The following is an 18,519-nucleotide window of genomic DNA, read 5'->3' as shown; positions in this document are numbered from 1 at the left end:
CATGGATGTCAACGAAGCCAAGTGCTTACTGGAGCGGCATGCCGCCGCGCAACAGTCGGCAATGGTACAGGAAGACGATGGGTCGATTCCGAACAGCGTTAAGGAAGGCACGGTCCGTCGCGCCAAGCAGACAGTGACGGGGCTCGTCCTTCTCAACGTCGCCATGTGGGTGGGCACAATCTGCATCAGTACCACGTACATTCACTTCCACCCCTCCACTCTGCCCATGCTCGTCTACAACATGTTCACAAGACTCGCAACATGTAGATACCCCGTGATCCTGTCGCCAGCGCTGGTAGCGTACTCGTTGGGACTCCGACATGCTGTGGATGCCGACCATGTACGTACAGTACAGTATAGTAGTACACACACATCACGATATGTCCTTCCTCATATAGTATCGTCATCTACTATCTTTCAGATTGCAGCGATCGATAACGTGACGCGAAGCCTACTCCAACGCGGCCGGCAATCCGTGACCGTCGGGTTGTTCTTTTCTTTGGGCCATTCCAGCGTCGTGGTGCTCCTGTCGGTCGTCGTTGTGTGCAGCGCGTCCGCCGTCAACTTGGACACGAGCAAATCCATCGGCGCCATCGTTGGCGCGTCGGTGTCGGCGACGTTTCTCTGCTTGATCGGTCTCGTTAACGCCGTCTCGTTTGTCCGGTTGTTGCAGCAATGGAATGCCATCTCGCCTTCTTCCTCGCAAGGGGGTGATCTCCACGATGACGACGTATTGACTCCTTCAGGGGTCGGCGGCGGCATCCTGGCATCCTGCTGTCCGTCGCTGCTCAAGGTCATCGACCAGCCCTGGAAAATGTACCCACTGGGGTTCCTCTTTGGGTTGGGTTTCGACACAGCCTCCGAAGTGGTACGTGGACTACTAGTCTCTCCATCCGTCAAAGTTGAAACTGATGTACACCATGGAGGCGTTGCTGGCGATCTCGGCACTCGCGTCTCAGTCGGGAGTGCCGTCGTGGGTCGTCTTGGTGCTCCCGGGACTGTTTGCATGTGGCATGAGCTTAATCGACTCGTTGGACGGTGTGTGCAGTAGTCCCATGTATGATTCCTAACGACACAATGGTGTCCAGGGATCTTCATGCTGTGGGCGTATGGATGGGCGTACATCCACCCCGCGAAGAAGCTGTTCTACAACATGTTCCTCACAGGTCTGTCGTCGTTCGTCGCATTGTTCATCGGAGCCGTGGAAGCCGTCGGGATCTTGGTTGCCCGAGGACTAGTCACTGGATGGGTCGCCGATATCGTTCTAGGCATCAAGTACGTCACGTGACTGTCATGCTCATGGGATGCTCATGAGAGGTGGTTGGTGCGTAGTGACAACTTTGAGCTGTTGGGGTGTGTCGTCATCGGGCTCTTCGTTGTGTCGTTCGGCATCTCGTACTTCGTCTACGAAGTGTTCTTTGCCGCCAAGGCGGCGGCAGTTCCATGTGGACAATTCAATAGGGCAAACGTTTGAAATACCTTAAATATAACGCTATAAAACCTTAAATTGGATTCAAAACCCTAAAGAAGATGCATGTCCACCCAACAGCATTTTCAAACATCATGATTGTGATGGTTCTGTCACCGGCCAAGACCCTCGACATGTCCGAGGTAGCAGACGACGTAGAGAGCACCCAACCCATGCACCTTGACGATGCATCTGAGCTGGTAGACGACACAGTCTCCTTGGTTAACCAAATGCTGAACAAGGAGGGGCTATGTATGCACGTAGATCCACGGCTTGCGGAAACTCTCGTTGGCCAAAGTCAAAACGTTGCTAGGCGTGAGCGATGCCTTGGCTAAACTCAATTACGACAGGTATGGCGACGCATATCTATAGTAAAGACGGCGATGGTAATCGTTTTTGCCAAGGTACAAGCACTTCATCACGGACATCCCGACGACCACATCCACCAGCGCATTCAAACAGGTAACTCCTCATGCCGTCTCCATTCACTACGTCATGACCCTTTATCAGGCAGTTTTTTCATTTGACGGACCTGCGTACAAAGGCCTCCAAAGCGCGTCGTGGACCCCCGAGGACTTAACGTTTGCACAGGCGCATCTTCGCATTCTGTGCGGGTTGTACGGTACTAATCATGCGATTCTTCCAACAGTTAGCATCCTTCATGACGATACGTGTATATGTGTAGGCACGCTGCGGCCATTGGACTTGATTCAAGCGTATCGTTTGGAAATGGGCTCAAAGGTACAGCATGGTCGCGGCCCCAAGGACGGGTTGTATGCGTTCTGGGGCCGCGCCATAGCCGACGACATCAACGCCGTCTTCGCCCTTCCTTCTACAGCTGTATCATCCTCGTCTTCTTCGATAAACATCTTGCTCAACGTTGCATCCGTTGAGTACTTCAAGAGCGTGGACATGCCGTCCCTCGATCCGTCCATCGTTGTCGTCGACTGCATCTTCAAAGACGACGGCCAGATCAAGTCGGTGTTTGCTAAACGGGCGCGGGGCCTCATGGTCAACTACGTCGTGACCAGTCGAGCGGCCACGATGGACCACCTCCGGGCGTTCCAAGCAGACGGCTACGTGTACAGCCGCCACGAGTCCACTGACACGCAGCTCGTGTTCAATCGGTCCAAGGCAGCCGCCGCCGCCGCGCTCAAGAGAGCGAGGGAAGTGGCGGCGATAGCCAAGCTACATACGAAACGACCGAGGAATGACTTGGAGATGGACACTTCAGTTGACGAGAAGCCACATAAGCCGAGCCAACGGACCATGTGACCATCTTGATGACATTTGAGAGTGTGACGTCCAACTGTTTGAAACGTCATGCCACGTCATGATGCACCGTACGGAAACGATGGGTTCTGACGTGATCCGGAGTGGTAACAAGTGCACGTCCACAGTGGCCCAGCATCGTGAGTCCCAAGTGCAATCTCGTTTTCCATAACGTTACTATAAGGGACCAGTCCACAGTGTAATCGGCCACTGTAGCCAAAAAGTAATAGTCTAGAACGACGCCTAGCTACAGAACCACGGGGCACGAGTTATCATGTGCACCGTACTGCTTATTAGAGTACTGTAGTGACTTGGCACGGCATGCGTTGTGTGTACGCTTACTACTTCGAAGTAACGTTACATAACTTACCAGTACTTCAGCACTACTATGTACTAGTATTAATACTACTATTAGCTAATAACACTAATCCACCAACAACCCTCGATCATAGATCTTTGTCATCGCAACGAAAACGTGGCCACGTCAGTGTTGACAGGATGAGGAGCGTTTTGTCCTTGTCCTGTGGTCAGCCCGTGTGGTGGTGGCGACACGACGGTACCACTCGCCAAGAACGGATGGGCCAACGCTTGCGTGGGCGAAATGCGCTGGGCAGGGTCGATCTCGAGCATGCGCTGCATGAGGTCCACGCCATGGACCCACCGGCGACTGTCGACGTTCATGCCGCCGCATTCCCGGATGCATTTCCGAAGATTCGCGACGACGTGGAGCTGCCGGGTGGCGATTTTGTCAGCGTTGCGCCCGGTGGCGGCGAGGAGGCCGCCCATGACGAGTGGCTTCTTGTCGTCTCTTATTAGAGTACTGTAGTGACTTGGCACGGCATGCGTTGTGTGTACGCTTACTACTTCGAAGTAACGTTACATAACTTACCAGTACTTCAGCACTACTATGTACTAGTATTAATACTACTATTAGCTAATAACACTAATCCACCAACAACCCTCGATCATAGATCTTTGTCATCGCAACGAAAACGTGGCCACGTCAGTGTTGACAGGATGAGGAGCGTTTTGTCCTTGTCCTGTGGTCAGCCCGTGTGGTGGTGGCGACACGACGGTACCACTCGCCAAGAACGGATGGGCCAACGCTTGCGTGGGCGAAATGCGCTGGGCAGGGTCGATCTCGAGCATGCGCTGCATGAGGTCCACGCCATGGACCCACCGGCGACTGTCGACGTTCATGCCGCCGCATTCCCGGATGCATTTCCGAAGATTCGCGACGACGTGGAGCTGCCGGGTGGCGATTTTGTCAGCGTTGCGCCCGGTGGCGGCGAGGAGGCCGCCCATGACGAGTGGCTTCTTGTCGTCTCTTATTAGAGTACTGTAGTGACTTGGCACGGCATGCGTTGTGTGTACGCTTACTACTTCGAAGTAACGTTACATAACTTACCAGTACTTCAGCACTACTATGTACTAGTATTAATACTACTATTAGCTAATAACACTAATCCACCAACAACCCTCGATCATAGATCTTTGTCATCGCAACGAAAACGTGGCCACGTCAGTGTTGACAGGATGAGGAGCGTTTTGTCCTTGTCCTGTGGTCAGCCCGTGTGGTGGTGGCGACACGACGGTACCACTCGCCAAGAACGGATGGGCCAACGCTTGCGTGGGCGAAATGCGCTGGGCAGGGTCGATCTCGAGCATGCGCTGCATGAGGTCCACGCCATGGACCCACCGGCGACTGTCGACGTTCATGCCGCCGCATTCCCGGATGCATTTCCGAAGATTCGCGACGACGTGGAGCTGCCGGGTGGCGATTTTGTCAGCGTTGCGCCCGGTGGCGGCGAGGAGGCCGCCCGTGACGAGTGGCTTCTTGTCGTCTCTATATTTCGAGTCCACGCGGGCTTTGAACGGCAGCCACAGCGGGACGCCGCAGGCGATTTCGAGAAACACACACCCGAGTGACCACATATCGAACGAATGGGGCCGGCTGTGGGCGTCCAAGTACGCCTTGACGTGGTTTGTTTGGTGCTTGGTGCGTAGGAGCTCGAGAATATCTGGGGGGACATACCTACACGATGAAGTCCATAGTGAGTGAGCTAAGGTTCATTATTCGAGGTAAGATTGACAGTGAAGCATTGATGGCTTTTCTTGGCTACGATGATAGCAAATCCACAAACAATCGGTACTTGGTTACTGCCAAAGTGGCTACGAAAGGGCATCCGCGTATATATATATATTGGTAAACAAACGCACGCACTCTGGGGTATGGGCACTAGGTAGCCGTGGCGACGTCGAGGTAAAGGCTGAGCCAAAATCGATCAGTTGAACCGTAACGCGTCCGACTTGTGGGTCGATATGATGGCTTGACGGTGGTCGGCTTGAGTAGTTGTCGTCATGGGGGGGTAAAGTTGGGGGGGTTGAATACGAGTGGCGGACTAGAATGTTGTCTGGTTTGATATCGGCGTGTACAATGTGGTGGGCTCCAAGTGTTTGTACAGCTAGCAGCAGCTGTCGTAGAAGGGACTGTTCCATCCGTCCATGTTAGACATCATGCGCACAAGTGTTGACGTATTCTAGTCGTGAAGAGGTGTGGTCGTACTTTGAGCAAACATACGTTGTCCCGCATGGCTTCGTACAACGGGCGGTGGCAGATGCGATACGACCGAGAGCCATGGAGGAATTCCCCGCGTATGTCGAAGAGGGCGTTGTGGAGGGTCTCCCCTCCTTGCTCAAAGACCAGCCACAGGTCCTGCTTGGTCTCCACTACAGCCAAAAGCGGAACAATGTACATGGGGATGTTGACAGGAGCGGAAGGGGGTGGTGATGGTGCGAGTGGGGGATTTTCGTCAGGACGGTAGTCCAGAATGATGGTCTGTTCCTTATTGATATTGCCGTCGACGATGGTGGCGTTGAGCTGTGAGAGCGACACCGTGGCGGCCAATGGAGGCGTTGCCACGTCATGATGGCGAAGGCCCTGCAGCAGTTTGTCGCGAACGACCGCCGCGGTCGGAAACAGCTTGAGACCCACGCGGGCTTCCACCACCCCCGACACCACCGCGCCGTCGCCTGCAAAGACAAAAACGTGGCCGTGTGACCAACCTACAAAAGGGCAAAGTGCACCTTTGGGAATCTGCTTGAGGGCAAACAGGTCGCGTTCTGGGCTGGTGGCGGTCTCAGTGGTCGCGACTTGCCACACAGTGCCGCATCCCCCTGGTGACAAGAGTCGCTTAGGTCGGTACCCAGTATAAACGTACAAACAATACGGTAGATAGACGTACGTACCCACACCGAGCTTTTTCAACTTGGTGTACCCACCGAGTTGGCGGTCGTCGGCCGCGGCAGTCGCTTGTGCTTTTGCCTACCGTGTGCATGTCAATACTTCGAATACACATGTGTTGGACGTAGAACTATACCAACAGGATTGAAGCTGCCGTGGATGACTTGGTGGTTGGAGGGGTCTTTGGTCGGTTGGTTGATAACGACGACACGGGCACAGGCCGCAACTTGACCCTACCTCCACTGCCCCCTCGAACGACAGGTCGACTCTTGCCGCCACCGTTGACAGTGTCCATGGTTGAATGACCAATTTCTGTGTGCTAAAAATACACCTTGGAATAATCCAGTCTACAAGGAACGACAACCTAATGCTTTGTGCAACACATGGTATATTGCAATTGCACATGCTATAACAGTGACTTCCAAGACAAAGCCAGAAAAACGATCAAGAAATCTGGATACCGTTCAAACTAATAAACTCTAGTTAGATGAGGCATATGTTTTGTACCTCAACTCCTACTAACCCTTGGGATTTTGCATTACACTTTGAAGTATGTGAACGAGGGGGTAGGACGAGGTCCCGGGGTTACAGGGTTACGGGAAGAATAATTGCTAGAACGGTTTTCAGTCTTGGCTGAACGATATCCAGATTTATTGAACGTTTTCCCATAGTTTCCGAGGATCGTACGTGTATTGTACTGTACGCCTAGGATAACGTCATGGGGGTATTTCTGTTAGCTATTAGTATTACTAGTAGTACTGCATTTATGATTCCATTTCAACCTTGACAAGTCATCAGCCATCACAAGTTACGTCCATTGAATACTACTACTACACATCACTAGTATCCCTATCAAGCATCGGCGATTTCGTGGTCGGGACTGTCGTCGGCCGGGCCGCCGTCAAAGATGCGTTTGTACAAGCTGTAGAGCAAGTACACTTTGCCTTTGGACGTGGATGACGTGGCACCCCCAGGGCCACCCATGGCACCGCCTACCATCATGCGCGCGTTGCACGGCTCGCCAATCAGCTTCCGCTCGTCGATGCGCTCGTGGTGGGCCGTCCCGTGACCACACACACACGCGGCTCGGCCTGGTTTGTCTCCCTGAGTTTGCAGTGTCATGTGGTGATTCGTCACGGCGGAATTGGCATGCGCCATCGCCGCGCGGCCTTGATGGAGCGGCGGAGGACCTGCGGGCGTCGGATTCGCGGCGTCCGTCGAGCTAGCGGCCTACTTGGGTCATCAATATCTGACGATGATATGTCAGACTGACATACCCGCGACAATTTGTACACACTGCACCGGCCGTCTCGACACTGCGCGCATTTCCCACGCAACACGTTGTCGCCGTCGCGTTGAAAGATCACGTCATCCAACACCACTACAATAAATGGACAACTCATCATGACCATTTTTTTCGTTCCACCTGTTAGCATACAATTCCAAAGTCAATACAATCATTCATCATCAGCCTTCAACTACAACGTCCACAAAACAAACAACATTCTGCCAAAAGAACTTCCCTGCACCTTCCACAATTTATATTTTCGAAACATCGATTTTCAAAATACATACAGTCGTCAAAGATGCACCTACATTGTGGCACGCCTTTGAACGACGTGTACGCCAGGATATCGTCGACATTCCGTCGCGCGTACGATGCACAGAGCGCGAGGAGCGACGGCGGAGACAGAGGACCGACGTGGATCGAGTACAAGTCATGAAGCCGGTCGGTGCCGTCGTACCCGCCGAGGAGGTACATGCGGTTGAGGACCACGACCGCGCGATGGAACGTGCGGCTGGACGGGACGAACCCTGTCGTGTGCACCTCGGTCCACGTGTTGGTGGTCATGTCGAGGCGCTGGAGGTCGTTGAACCGGCTATGGGCTTTGTCGACGCCGCCAAACACAAACATGCTCGTGTCGAAGATCACAGCCGTGTGGCGATACCGATGCGGCGGCGCGCGGCCACTCGTGACCATCGGACTCCATGTGTTGGTGGCAAACTCGTACTGATGCAGGTCGTCCAGTGTGTCCCGGCCGTCCCACCCGCCAAACACAATCAACCGATGCGATGACTCATGCACGGCGCCGGTGTGGCCGAACCGCCCGCTCGGGAGACTGCCGACGGCGTCGACCTTGCGCCACGACTTGGCTGGGATCTCGTACCGGTACATGTTGTTGAACCGAGACGAGCCGTTGTACCCGCCAAAGATGTAGATGTTCGCGTCATGCAACACCATGATGTGATCCGTTCGAGATTCCGGCCGCACGACGGACGAGGAGCTCGGTATTTCGCTCCACCGCCGCGTGTCTAGAAGGGAACCACGGAGAGTGAGGGGGCATGTTTGAGACGCCAAACCATCATGTAAAGGAAATACTTCTGCCGTACCAAAGTTGAAGTAGAAGAGGTCGTTAAAGTAGTTGCCGTCGCGCCCGTCGTATCCACCAAAGATGTACATGTGGTTCTCGTGGACGACACCTAATGCGCCGGATCGCCGAGGCGGCAGCGTGCCGTGGACGTCCACTTGAGACCATGCACAGGATTCTACAGACAGCATGCATGACATTCTATGCAAGGAATCCAAGCACTGAAAGTGGTGGTGATGTACCAATGTCAAACTGGAACAAATCTTGCTGGCGACGCCGTCGGTCGGTTCCGCCAAACACATACAACGTGGCATTGTGCGACACAACCGTGTGACCTGTCCGCGGGCTGTATCCATCGCCGAGTGTCTCAATGCGTTCCCACCGGCGCTCATCTGTGATCATGATTAGATCCAGCGCATGCAGAACGATCGATTTGTGATGTGACCCTACCAATGTACTCGGGCTCGGGCTCGAACTCCATGGACTGGGGCAACATGGTCGGCAGAGAAGATGATCGTTGCTGGCTGTACATGATGGTATGCTGGCACGTCGTCAACTGGGCGTAGGCAAATCTTTGAGCTGATGCCCCTTGGATGCTTGGAAGCAGTTTCGAGCATTAACATGACAGGGAATTCCAAAAGAAAAGTAGAAGGATATCCCGAGATATCCGGATAACAAAAGCCGTCAAGAATCCAATCACTTGGCTCGAGTATGTTCAGATTGGAGATATCTTTCAGTTCGAACAAAAGAACGATAGAAGATTTACCTACAATTCTCAAGTGATAAAATAAAATCATACCCAAAATCCGGATACAAAAGGCGGATCTTCAACATGACCAAATGACCATCTCTGATTGGCTGGTTACTTTGGATGTCCTTTCGACAAGAACGAGCAAAACCAGACGCCCCCTACGATCTTGGCGGTAGCGGTGGGACCGATGGACGGAATTCGTTCATGCGCGCCTTCAACGTCTGCACCATGGCATGATTGGCCCCGTGGGTGATGGTCAATATGCGCAATGCCTCGTTGAGATGTTGCACCGCACCGCCGTCATCATGGCACTGCGATTCGAGGTCGCCAAGCGTGTACAAGTGCAGACCCGTGAGCGGGTGGTTGGGGTGATACAGGCGTTTGTAAAACGCGTAAATCGCGCGAGCTGTTTGCACGGCGTCGTGTCCATTGCCCATTTCAATGTGTAGCGTCAGCATCTGCGAGTGCACTTCCAAAATCAACACGTTCCACGGGTTCGACAGGCCTTTCTCCCTCGCGTCCAAGCCACGTCGGTAGAGCTCGATCGCTGACTCCGGAGACGTTGCGACCGCGGCAGCCTCGCACCATGCCGCGGCTTGCTGCAGCAATACCTTGTGGTCCGAGTTGCTTGATTCGGCGTCTTGGTCTATTTCATCATGCTGTTGGCTTGTGCATCGAGCACATGCGCAGTCGAAATGATAATGGCGCCGCAGTGCATCCCGCCGTTTCGCCAATGGTAACCCTACGTCCACTGAAACGAGAACGTCACAACGCCCGATGCCAAGCCAAGGAACTGTAGGAACATACCATATGGCTGGGTGATCTCAGCGCCTTGAAGAATGGGCTGAATCGCTCGGAGTTGCAAGGTTTGCGAAGATGGAGCATATCTACCTCGATCATAAACCAACATGATATATACTAGTATATGACAGACGTACGTGATAACGCAATTGTTGGCGCAACTGTGGTTCACCATGGCACCCCAAGGGAAGCATCCTATATGTAAATATTATTTCATGAAAAAAGTAACACAATTTTGTAGGTGCAAGGAAGTTTCCATGGATTGAAGTTTTGGAGCATACTAGTAGTTATTAATAGTACCTGCACCAACATCCAACAAGAGTTCGTCGGTGATGGTGAAATTGTTGCTGCGGAATCGACACAGCATTTCTTCCACTTCTTTTGACGTGGTTGTATCTACCACAGCAACGATATCATACGCAATAATCACACCCAAACTCAGACGTAAACAATATACCTGGAAAGAGCTTGGCGTGATGGGTTGTGAGCCAGGACGCTAGGGACTGCATCTCCGACCGATCTTCGTCAAACCAGACCAAGTCCGATGGCAACAACGATTCAGATCGTAGTGGGGCGTCGCTGCTGTGGTGTTGGGCAGCTTCCTTTCGCAGGACGCGGGCCACCAAGAGAGCATCCGACAACGCAGCTGGGTGCGTTGCCTGCTGGGTCATCGCCAGCAGCCTCGAACACTCAAGCTTGTGGTTGGTTTGCCAATCCTGCAATTGACACGCCTTGGAGCCTATATCGCAAGGTGTATCGATGAACCATGAGAATAGCATTGTGCTGCACAGTACAATAGTACACTAGCCGACATCGTCCGCAGCGAGACAGCTTGGATGTTGACTGAAAGCACACCTGGCATCGCTCTGTCCATAAGGACGGAGACAGTACATATGAATATGGCTTCGACTCCAAGACAAGTGCGCCCACAGGGATGTCTCGCGCGGCGGCAACCCACCGGCCTCGCTCTGGGTCGTTCAGGCACAGCGTCACGATGTCCATCATGGCGATGAAAATATGCACACTCGAATTTCGAAGTAGCTCTGTGTATCACCCAAATGTAATATTCAACCGTTGGAACTAATTTGAGCAGGTTACATATTCCTTTTGGTTTGATGTATTTTTGAGCTGGGATAAGTCTAAGCTTACAGTACTTCGAAGTATACGTCGAAATAGAAATATCCAACCGGTCATACATTCGGACCGAATACACGGAACGTGACAATTACACCACACTTTTAGTTTCCCCGCGCAATGCACTTTCCACCGCGGCACCGCCGCCATCAGTCGAAGATGGAGCTTTCCGCCGCAACACAGGAGCATCCATCATCATGAAGGGGCATAAGAGGACATTCACACACAGGTGGATGATTCGTATTGATGATACTTGGTCTCATGCGATGCCGCGAGAGATGGGATAGTACTGCGACGAAATGGACCGTCGATGGCTCAAGAAAGGACGGTCCACGCGGGTTTCAAAATCGGCAAAGATGCGTTCGTCTCCACCGTCTTCGTCGTCTTCGTCGTCATCGTCGTCGTCGTCGTCACTGTCTTTGGGTTGGGACACGCTCCGTGAGCTCGCCGTGGACGAGTTGGACAAGGCCCGGAATCGATCCAAGTCTTGTTTCGTGGGGAGTTCCGCGACAACGCTCCATTGGACGGTCGGCAACTGGAGAAAGGCGCGCACGCGGGGTTCAGCGGCCATGTCGATCTTTTGGTCCAACATGCCGGTAAAGTGCAGCGACAAGAGCGAGTCGATGAAACGCTGGAGGTCCACAGATCGCGTCTCCAAGAACGCGGGGTCCACACATCGGAACATCGTCTTCGGGGGCATCGACACGTTCAGCTTGGTCTTGTGGCGAATGTGCACGGCGAGGTCATCAAACTCTTGATACCGATGGCCCACTGTTCGAGTGCGCGGCGCCAAGGAGGGCGTCACGCTGTCGACAAACAACACAGTCAACACGTACTCGACAACGCCGTCGTCCAGGACGTGAATGCCCGACAACACGACGGTAAACGCCCCGGGCGTGTCTTTGGCTTTCTTTTTCCATGCGTTTGGGGGCACAAAGGTCGTGCAATACGGCGTGGGGGCCGCCGCTTGCGGCAGCGAACGGCGGCGCATGCGCGGGAGGTTGGAGCTGCTCACGCTAGGACGCATCGATGAAGACGACGAAGACGCGAGTTTGGACGAGACAAACCACTCGGACGGAATCGACTTCCGCGTGGGCGTCGGTACCTTTTCCGAATGCGATTGCGATTCCAATCGACCGTCGCACGAGTTGGACCCGGTTGGAACCGCGCCCATGTGCGCGTTCCAGCAATGCAACTTGAGGAACAGACGCACGCGAAGGTCTTGGGGGATCGGCTCCTTGACGGGGATCAACCCATGGACACCCACGTGCGTCATGGACAACAAGAACGACAGCACGTCCACGACAGCCGCAGCGCGGTCGTCCAGCGACCGGCCGGCTTTGTTCATTTTGCGCGCGAACGACGACGCGATCTTGTGCCCTGGAAACCGGAGGGCCATGGCATGGACAAACGCGGCGATGTCAGTGTCGGATTTTGTGATGATCGACACCGATTGCGCCTTGTCTTTGCGCGGACGGGGGAACTGGGCATACCGATGGTCGGAATACGTAGAGGACAAGGAATTTGTGGAATAGTTGACACCGTCCGTGCGAGATCGCGATAGCGAATGATGCGGGGACACGGTTCCCGACAATGACGACGTCGAAGGCGGAATAGACAACCCCACCAACGCGAGATGATAGACGACTGTCCCACTGGACCGTTTGACATGGGCGGCTTTGATGGTGAAGTCGCCAGGCGATGCAAACGCCGCCGACCAACGCTCGTACGAGCAGAACGTCTGAAAATTGGGCACGTCGCCGTCTGGCAGGCCCATAGTGGTTTCTTCGCCTTCGAGCCACAGTGGTGCCACCCGGCGGTTCTTGAACGGATCAACGAGGGACTTGGACGAAGATGGTGGCGGCAACGGGAGTGCAGCGACATTATTGATGCCACTGGTCGATGGGATGCTATGGCTACTACTGGCGGACGCTGCTGCTGCTACATGCCGCCTTATCGTCTGGGAGGACGACGACATCGGACTTTCCCCCGAATGATTCGAATTGATATTAAACCGCTCGTATCCCAGCTTGGCAGCCAGCACCGAACGTTGTTGGGAACCATGGATCGTGGTCGCTTCGGATGACAGAAATGATTGGTGTCGTCGGCCGTCTGCATGGCGCGGAGACTCGCTGGTTCCCTTGCATCCGCAATGGAGGAGAAGGTTCATCATGGCAGCGGAAGGACTTATGGTCGGCTGCCGCCCAATGTGCTCGATCGGCGTACTGTACCTTTACCCCGAGAGTGGTCCAGCTCTTGACGTTTTGTTGCATTCGGATGTCACAGATGGTAGTGGGTGAGATATTATAGCTACGATTTCGTATGTCGATAATTTAATTCCAAACCACCATATCAATTGCATATTTGTATTCAGTATGTGATTGCCCAATAATATTCAAACCATGGAATCTTCCGCCGGCCGTTCCAAATTAGCACCGGATTTCGTCGTCGACATCATGGGCTTCATCCTCCTCACTTGAGAAAGTCGCGCACCGTATTCCATGCATTGGACGACTCCTCGTTGCGTGTTGGTGAAGTTGGGTGTCGTCCTGTCGTAATTCGAACGGCGTTTGAAAGTTTGAACGGCCAGAATCAACACCACTTCGAAAATTGTAAAGCAGCGGCCAGAAACGCGCTTGCCCCACTTGGTCGACTTAATTCAATGCGTACGGAATATCGTGTTATACAGGTTTATTTACTATATGTATGTAAGCAAACCCGAGGACGACATCCTTTTTTATATAGGTTATACAAGTATAAGAGTCATTCTACTGACCATAGTTGTGTACTACGTAGTACTTGGAAGTAGGCCACATCTGTCTCTTGGTCGTCTTGCAGCTGAAATTGCCTTATATACAGATGATTTTCCTGGGCCACTGAATACCGCCTCACGAGTTGAGGGTCGAGGGTCCTTATGCAATGCAAAACTCGCCAAAGCAACCTTCAACCACAAGTAGGATGGGCAGGCATAGCGCTGCCACCTCGTGTTTTGCTTAAAATATGTCAGTAAACGAGTTTGTACAATGTTAATTTCTGCCATTGATTCTTGAAGGTACTGAGTCTAGGAAATTTCGACGTACGGTAAATTTTGTGTATCCGAAATTATTATTATGGCCACTACTTGGAGTATGATTGGGGTCCGATCTTTGAGTGGCAATTGAAGTTTAAAAGTTACTTAGCTGTACTCTGGACGACGTTGACGTTTGGTTTCCAAATATAGAACTCCTTCGAGGTTTTACCAAGTCCAGATCACAACTCGTGCAGCAATGCCCATTCGTTGTCCTCCTAGCATGTTTGTGCAGTGGTTTGTGGCCTACTGAATCGAGTGTCGTTGCTCCTCTGGATTGCATTTGTACACGTGTATCTTGATCTGTATATACGTTTTTCGTTGACCACGATCAACGACACTCATGTTTTTTGCACATTCCAACGCCCCACGTCATACCGAAATTGCAGCATGCTCGCTTGCTTCTAGGGGCGAACACTACTTCATGTGCCTTTGTAAATCATGCTGTGTGATTGTGATTTCACAGTGCTCAGTCCACATGTGACACCTTTAGGATGCCATCTGCAGGCAACGAGTGTTACAGTACGGATTCGAAAATGGTACTACGCTCGAGTAATCGACACCCCAGACCAAACATATTGTCCAGGCGGCCTGCAATCAAAGACACCAAGTCATCCTCCACGGCAAGATGGCGCCAAACCGTTTGTCATATTCATCTCGTCAGCCAATACCCGTATTTGCTTTGTCCGACGTGATATACTCGCGTGTCATTGGACATGGAACAAATCACCAAATGAACAATCTATGGTGATACATTGTTCTCATATGGTGGTATATTGGGGTGGCGAGGGAAACTAATTCCGGTTGTTGTATCCGGGATGTGCGTCTTTTTCCGGATAATCGTGTGAAAAGCACCAACCATTCGTCTTAGCCAATCAGCGCGTGGAAAACGTATCCGGTCACCCGATTCGGCGCCTTCATATTCCCTGTCGATATATTCCATTGAGTGAAGCGAAGATGGACATTCAGACGCTGCACAACATCCTCCTGCATACGTTTGCAGTGGAGACGGACGCCCGCAAGGCGGCGGAAGCGGCGCTTCTCAACCTACACACCGTGCGCGGCTCCATCGTGCTGCTCATGCAGTTGATCTCGAACCTCGAAGTGCAAAAGGAAATCCGACAGGCGGCGGGCATCCAGCTCAAGAACATCGTGTCCAAGCATTGGGAAGGTCAAGCCCAGGCCGACGACTCGTACTTGAGTCCATTCACGTTTGAGGACAAGTTAGAGTACCGCAAGTACATCATGGAAGGGTTGTTGACCACCGGCGTGGACGACCGGTCCATCCGTTCGTTACTCGCCGAAGCGGTCAACCAAATTGCGCGCATCGACTTTCCAATGAAATGGCCCGGCCTTGTGGAAGAGATCACGACCAACATCCAGTCGGGGGACCCCACGCGCATCTGCAATGCGTTGCTTGTGCTCCGTCGTCTGTGCAAGAACTACGAGTACCGCAACGACGAGGTATTCCGACAATGTCCTTTCTCGTCCGACCCTCTCTCTCTCTCACAACCCACACGCACTGTCCGTTCCGTAGAACCGTGCGGACCTCAACACGATCGTGGGCGTGACGTTTCCCCTGCTTCTCACCATGTTGGAGTCGCTCGTACACAACCACTCGGTGGAAGGCGCCCGCATGATCCACTTGATCTGCAAAATCTTTTGGTCGTGCGTACAAGTGTCGTTGCCGCCATACGTGACCAATCTCCAGCGCATGAGTGCATGGATGGACCTGTTTCGTCAGATCCTTGCCAAGCGCCTTCCCGAAGCGTCCGAGGGCCTTGAGCCGCTCCATCAGCCCACCGACCCCGACGCGCGGGAAAAGTGGCCGTGGTGGAAGGTCAAAAAGTGGATTCTTCAAGTCGTCACGCGGTTCTACATGCGCTGGGGCAACCCCAAGAGCGCCGACCCGGAGAACGTCGACATGGCCAAGCACTACCGGTCCCACGTGAACCCGCCGATGCTCGCCACGATCATGGAAACACTGGCGCTGCGCAAGCAAGGGCTGTTCTGCACCGATCGCGTCATGCAGCTCTCCCTGACCTATGTAAACGAAGCCGTGAAATCATCGCAAGCGTACAAGCAGCTCAAGCCTCATCTGCACTTTTTGCTCTTCGAGGTGGTCCATCCTACTCTGTGCCTCACGCCAGTAGACATGCAGTTGTGGGCCGACGACCCGCACGAGTTTGTGCGCAAGACGCACGACTTCATGGAGGGGTATCTGAGCCCTGTGAATGCCGCGCAGGAGGTGCTCAATAGCCTCTGCACCCTCCGCGGCAAGGACTGTCTCTCGAACGTGCTCATGTTTTACAACCAAATCCTGTCCACGTACGTGGCGTCCCCCGTCGAGTCGCGCGATTTGATCCAAAAGGAAGCGGCGCTACATGGATTGTCGGCGCTCCAGGGGCTGCTGGTCAAGTCCAAAGCGCACAAGCCGCAGATCGAAGCGTTGCTGCAGGCGCATGTCCTTCCCGAGTTTCACAACCCCCACGGGTTTCTCCGTCTGCGCGCGTGCAAGATGTTTACCGGCGACTTTATGACGGACATTGTGTTTGCCGATGCCACGATCACGGAATTGGCCAACAGCATGATGAAGAGCATGGCCGATGTCGAACTGCCCGTGCGCATCGAAGCCGCCAAGGCGCTGCGGCACCTTGTCATGTACGAGCACTCGACCGCCGTATTGGACGCGATGCGGCCCGTGTTGCCGCAGATCATGGAACAGTACTTTAAGCTCATGGACGAGATTGGAAACGACGAGGTTGTAATCGCGCTCGAGCACATTATTGACCAATTCGCCGACGAAATCGGGCCGTACGCGGTGCAGCTAGTTGGAAAGCTCGTCGACTGCTTCAACCAGTTTGCCAAGGAAGGCGATGAAGACGACGATGCGTGCATGACGGCGGCGTCATGTCTCGACACGGTCAACACGATCCTGTACTCGATCCACAACCAGCCAGAGTACTACCCGCTATTCCTGGACTCGCTCGTCCCCGCCATCACGCTCATCTTGAGCAGTGACGACTACACCGAGTACTTGGAAAGCGCGCTGGACGTTTTGGTCACGCTCACGTTTTACAGCAAGTCGATCGCGCCTTCGTTGTGGTCGCTCTTTCCGCTGCTTTTCACGGCGTACCAAGGATGGGCAGAAGACTACATTACCAACTTTGTCTCGGTGATCGACAACTACATTGGCATGGACGTGACCAACTTTCTCGCGGGGGGGGTCGTGTCGCCCACCGACGGCTCGCGCGTGTCGTACCTGGAAATGGTGTTTCAATTGGCGGCCAATATCTTCAAGCAGAGCGACGACGAACAAGACGACCGCAGCATGGAGCTTGTGGCTGCGTGCAAGTTGCTCTACTCGTTGCTGCACAACTGCCTGCGCCACGACATCAACGTGTGCGTGCCCCTGATTGTCCAGATCACGTGCCTTAAACTGGCGCGATCGCTCAAGCAAAAGGTGGTCACGTCGCTGTTTGGCGTGATCGCGTCGGCGCTCCACTACAACCCAGCGCTAACTCTGAGCACGATGGAATCGTTTCAAGCTACGGACCCGCTCTTCAAGGCGTGGCTGTCGCATCTTCCCAAACTCACCAAGTTCATGGACCAAAAGATGTTTGTGCTCGGCATCACGGCCGTGTTCAAGCTGCCACTGGCCGAGTTGCCGCTGTCGTTGCAGCCGCATACGCACGCGTTGCTCGTGGGGGTAGTCGACAAGTTGCGCGACATTCAAACGGGCGAAAACGACGAGGACGAAGGCAGCGACGGCGGCGACGGCGACGACAACGGGCTCGACGAAGACGAAGTCGAGCAGCTGGTCGAACGCGGGGGCTACGGGTCGGACGAGGACGCCGAGGCGCTGCAGGATGCCGACACGGCCGCGTTTTTGCGAGAAATGACCCGCCGCACCGACGACGACGACGACGACGGGTACTACTTTGGCATGGGCGAAGAGGAAGAGTTCACGAGCGAGCTCGACAACATTGACGAGTTTGCCGTGTTCTTGGAAACTGTCCAGCACATGCTCACAACCAACCCCCAAGCATGCCACGCGTTGCAAATGGACACGGACGAGTTCAAGGTGTCGTGCGAGGTGCGTGTGGTTGGAATAATGATCTACATGACAACTGACGACTGATGAGTGTAGCATTTTGCGGCTGAAGTACAGCGCCGACAGCAGGAAGCGTTGGACGAAGCGCAGGATGCCGCGGCGGCGGCGGCGTCGGGTCCATAAGTTGGACGTCCACATATCTCGCAAAGACGCTGGATGTAGAATATAGATGACGCGTAATGTCGTTCAACACGTCGTACGTAGGCTGTAGTAAACAAGGTAGATTTAAAGGGTGTGTGTATATACCATATGGATATATATATATATATATGATCATGTCCTGTCGCGCTGTCACACAT

At 53.6% G+C, this 18,519-nt stretch overlaps 8 protein-coding genes across 12 annotated transcripts; 3 read left to right on the top strand and 5 right to left on the bottom strand.

Annotated features, from left to right (window-relative positions):
* Position 1: 1 nt before the first annotated feature.
* Positions 2–2,949, top strand: H257_14439 (the record flags this gene model as incomplete). 2 transcript variants are annotated; one of them, XM_009842252.1, is made up of 11 exons in its annotated part: positions 2–195; positions 268–340; positions 422–868; positions 927–1,038; positions 1,089–1,275; positions 1,333–1,468; positions 1,528–1,668; positions 1,733–1,818; positions 1,873–1,930; positions 1,979–2,090; positions 2,154–2,949. In XM_009842252.1, 11 exons carry the CDS (start codon positions 2–4, stop codon positions 2,741–2,743), a joined length of 2,136 nt encoding a protein of 711 aa, XP_009840554.1. In that variant the 3' UTR covers positions 2,744–2,949. The 2 variants fall into 2 exon arrangements, with proteins under 2 accessions (XP_009840554.1, XP_009840553.1); XM_009842251.1 differs by having other exon boundaries at positions 1,873–2,090; positions 2,154–2,943.
* A 231-nt stretch (positions 2,950–3,180) lies between these two features.
* Positions 3,181–4,434, top strand: H257_14437 (hypothetical protein). The gene has a single exon (XM_009842249.1). It carries the CDS (start codon positions 3,581–3,583, stop codon positions 4,073–4,075), a length of 495 nt encoding a protein of 164 aa, XP_009840551.1. The 5' UTR covers positions 3,181–3,580; the 3' UTR covers positions 4,076–4,434.
* Positions 3,200–3,526, bottom strand: H257_14438 (hypothetical protein; the record flags this gene model as incomplete). The annotated part of the gene is made up of 1 exon (XM_009842250.1): positions 3,200–3,526. One exon carries the CDS (start codon positions 3,524–3,526, stop codon positions 3,200–3,202), a length of 327 nt encoding a protein of 108 aa, XP_009840552.1.
* H257_14436 (CILIATE-C4 protein kinase) lies at positions 4,238–6,284 on the bottom strand (the record flags this gene model as incomplete). The annotated part of the gene is made up of 6 exons (XM_009842248.1): positions 6,121–6,284; positions 5,990–6,065; positions 5,828–5,917; positions 5,307–5,773; positions 4,965–5,230; positions 4,238–4,775 (listed from the first exon to the last, which is right to left on the bottom strand). Exons 1-6 carry the CDS (start codon positions 6,277–6,279, stop codon positions 4,238–4,240), a joined length of 1,596 nt encoding a protein of 531 aa, XP_009840550.1. The 5' UTR covers positions 6,280–6,284.
* A 421-nt stretch (positions 6,285–6,705) lies between these two features.
* Positions 6,706–8,981, bottom strand: H257_14435 (hypothetical protein). 4 transcript variants are annotated; one of them, XM_009842245.1, is made up of 6 exons: positions 8,804–8,981; positions 8,596–8,745; positions 8,376–8,531; positions 7,581–8,297; positions 7,262–7,410; positions 6,706–7,214 (listed from the first exon to the last, which is right to left on the bottom strand). In XM_009842245.1, the coding sequence occupies exons 1-6, from the start codon at positions 8,883–8,885 to the stop codon at positions 6,837–6,839; spliced, it is 1,632 nt and encodes a 543-aa protein (XP_009840547.1). In that variant the 5' UTR covers positions 8,886–8,981; the 3' UTR covers positions 6,706–6,836. The 4 variants fall into 4 exon arrangements, with proteins under 4 accessions (XP_009840547.1, XP_009840548.1, XP_009840546.1 ...); XM_009842246.1 differs by having other exon boundaries at positions 7,262–7,365; XM_009842244.1 differs by having other exon boundaries at positions 7,262–7,365; positions 7,581–8,531.
* Positions 8,982–9,129: 148 nt separating this feature from the next.
* Positions 9,130–10,922, bottom strand: H257_14434 (hypothetical protein). Its single transcript, XM_009842243.1, has 6 exons — positions 10,700–10,922; positions 10,363–10,644; positions 10,206–10,301; positions 10,043–10,100; positions 9,912–9,991; positions 9,130–9,855 (listed from the first exon to the last, which is right to left on the bottom strand). The coding sequence occupies exons 1-6, from the start codon at positions 10,908–10,910 to the stop codon at positions 9,263–9,265; spliced, it is 1,320 nt and encodes a 439-aa protein (XP_009840545.1). The 5' UTR covers positions 10,911–10,922; the 3' UTR covers positions 9,130–9,262.
* A 193-nt stretch (positions 10,923–11,115) lies between these two features.
* H257_14433 (hypothetical protein) lies at positions 11,116–13,262 on the bottom strand. The gene has a single exon (XM_009842242.1). The coding sequence runs from the start codon at positions 13,210–13,212 to the stop codon at positions 11,299–11,301; it is 1,914 nt and encodes a 637-aa protein (XP_009840544.1). The 5' UTR covers positions 13,213–13,262; the 3' UTR covers positions 11,116–11,298.
* A 1,772-nt stretch (positions 13,263–15,034) lies between these two features.
* On the top strand, positions 15,035–18,509 carry H257_14432 (hypothetical protein). Its single transcript, XM_009842241.1, has 3 exons — positions 15,035–15,570; positions 15,644–18,202; positions 18,257–18,509. Exons 1-3 carry the CDS (start codon positions 15,064–15,066, stop codon positions 18,341–18,343), a joined length of 3,153 nt encoding a protein of 1,050 aa, XP_009840543.1. The 5' UTR covers positions 15,035–15,063; the 3' UTR covers positions 18,344–18,509.
* Positions 18,510–18,519: the final 10 nt, after the last annotated feature.

The sequence above is a fragment of the Aphanomyces astaci genome, assembly GCF_000520075.1.
Source record: "Aphanomyces astaci strain APO3 unplaced genomic scaffold supercont1.57, whole genome shotgun sequence".
NCBI lineage: Eukaryota > Oomycota > Saprolegniomycetes > Saprolegniales > Verrucalvaceae > Aphanomyces > Aphanomyces astaci.
This window is presented reverse-complemented; position numbering and strand designations above follow the sequence as displayed.

What these genes read in the sequence shown, in the direction of transcription:
- H257_14432 (XM_009842241.1), top strand. Translation starts at nt 15,064, where the DNA reads ATGGACATTCAGACGCTGCACAACATCCTCCTGCATACGTTTGCAGTG. An exon ending in ACGAGTACCGCAACGACGAG is followed by an intron (nt 15,571 to 15,643) that starts GTATTCCGACAA and finishes TCCGTTCCGTAG; the next exon opens with AACCGTGCGGACCTCAACAC. An exon ending in AGTTCAAGGTGTCGTGCGAG is followed by an intron (nt 18,203 to 18,256) that starts GTGCGTGTGGTT and finishes TGATGAGTGTAG; the next exon opens with CATTTTGCGGCTGAAGTACA.
- H257_14435 (XM_009842244.1), bottom strand. Translation starts at nt 8,885, where the DNA reads ATGTACAGCCAGCAACGATCATCTTCTCTGCCGACCATGTTGCCCCAG. An exon ending in GCCCGAGCCCGAGTACATTG is followed by an intron (nt 8,746 to 8,803) that starts GTAGGGTCACAT and finishes TCATGATCACAG; the next exon opens with ATGAGCGCCGGTGGGAACGC. An exon ending in GTGTGTACAAATTGTCGCGG is followed by an intron (nt 7,215 to 7,261) that starts GTATGTCAGTCT and finishes TGACCCAAGTAG; the next exon opens with GCCGCTAGCTCGACGGACGC.
- H257_14437 (XM_009842249.1), top strand. Translation starts at nt 3,581, where the DNA reads ATGCGTTGTGTGTACGCTTACTACTTCGAAGTAACGTTACATAACTTA.
- H257_14433 (XM_009842242.1), bottom strand. Translation starts at nt 13,212, where the DNA reads ATGATGAACCTTCTCCTCCATTGCGGATGCAAGGGAACCAGCGAGTCT.
- H257_14434 (XM_009842243.1), bottom strand. Translation starts at nt 10,910, where the DNA reads ATGATGGACATCGTGACGCTGTGCCTGAACGACCCAGAGCGAGGCCGG. An exon ending in TCACGCCAAGCTCTTTCCAG is followed by an intron (nt 10,302 to 10,362) that starts GTATATTGTTTA and finishes TTGCTGTGGTAG; the next exon opens with ATACAACCACGTCAAAAGAA. An exon ending in GCCAACAATTGCGTTATCAC is followed by an intron (nt 9,992 to 10,042) that starts GTACGTCTGTCA and finishes TGATCGAGGTAG; the next exon opens with ATATGCTCCATCTTCGCAAA.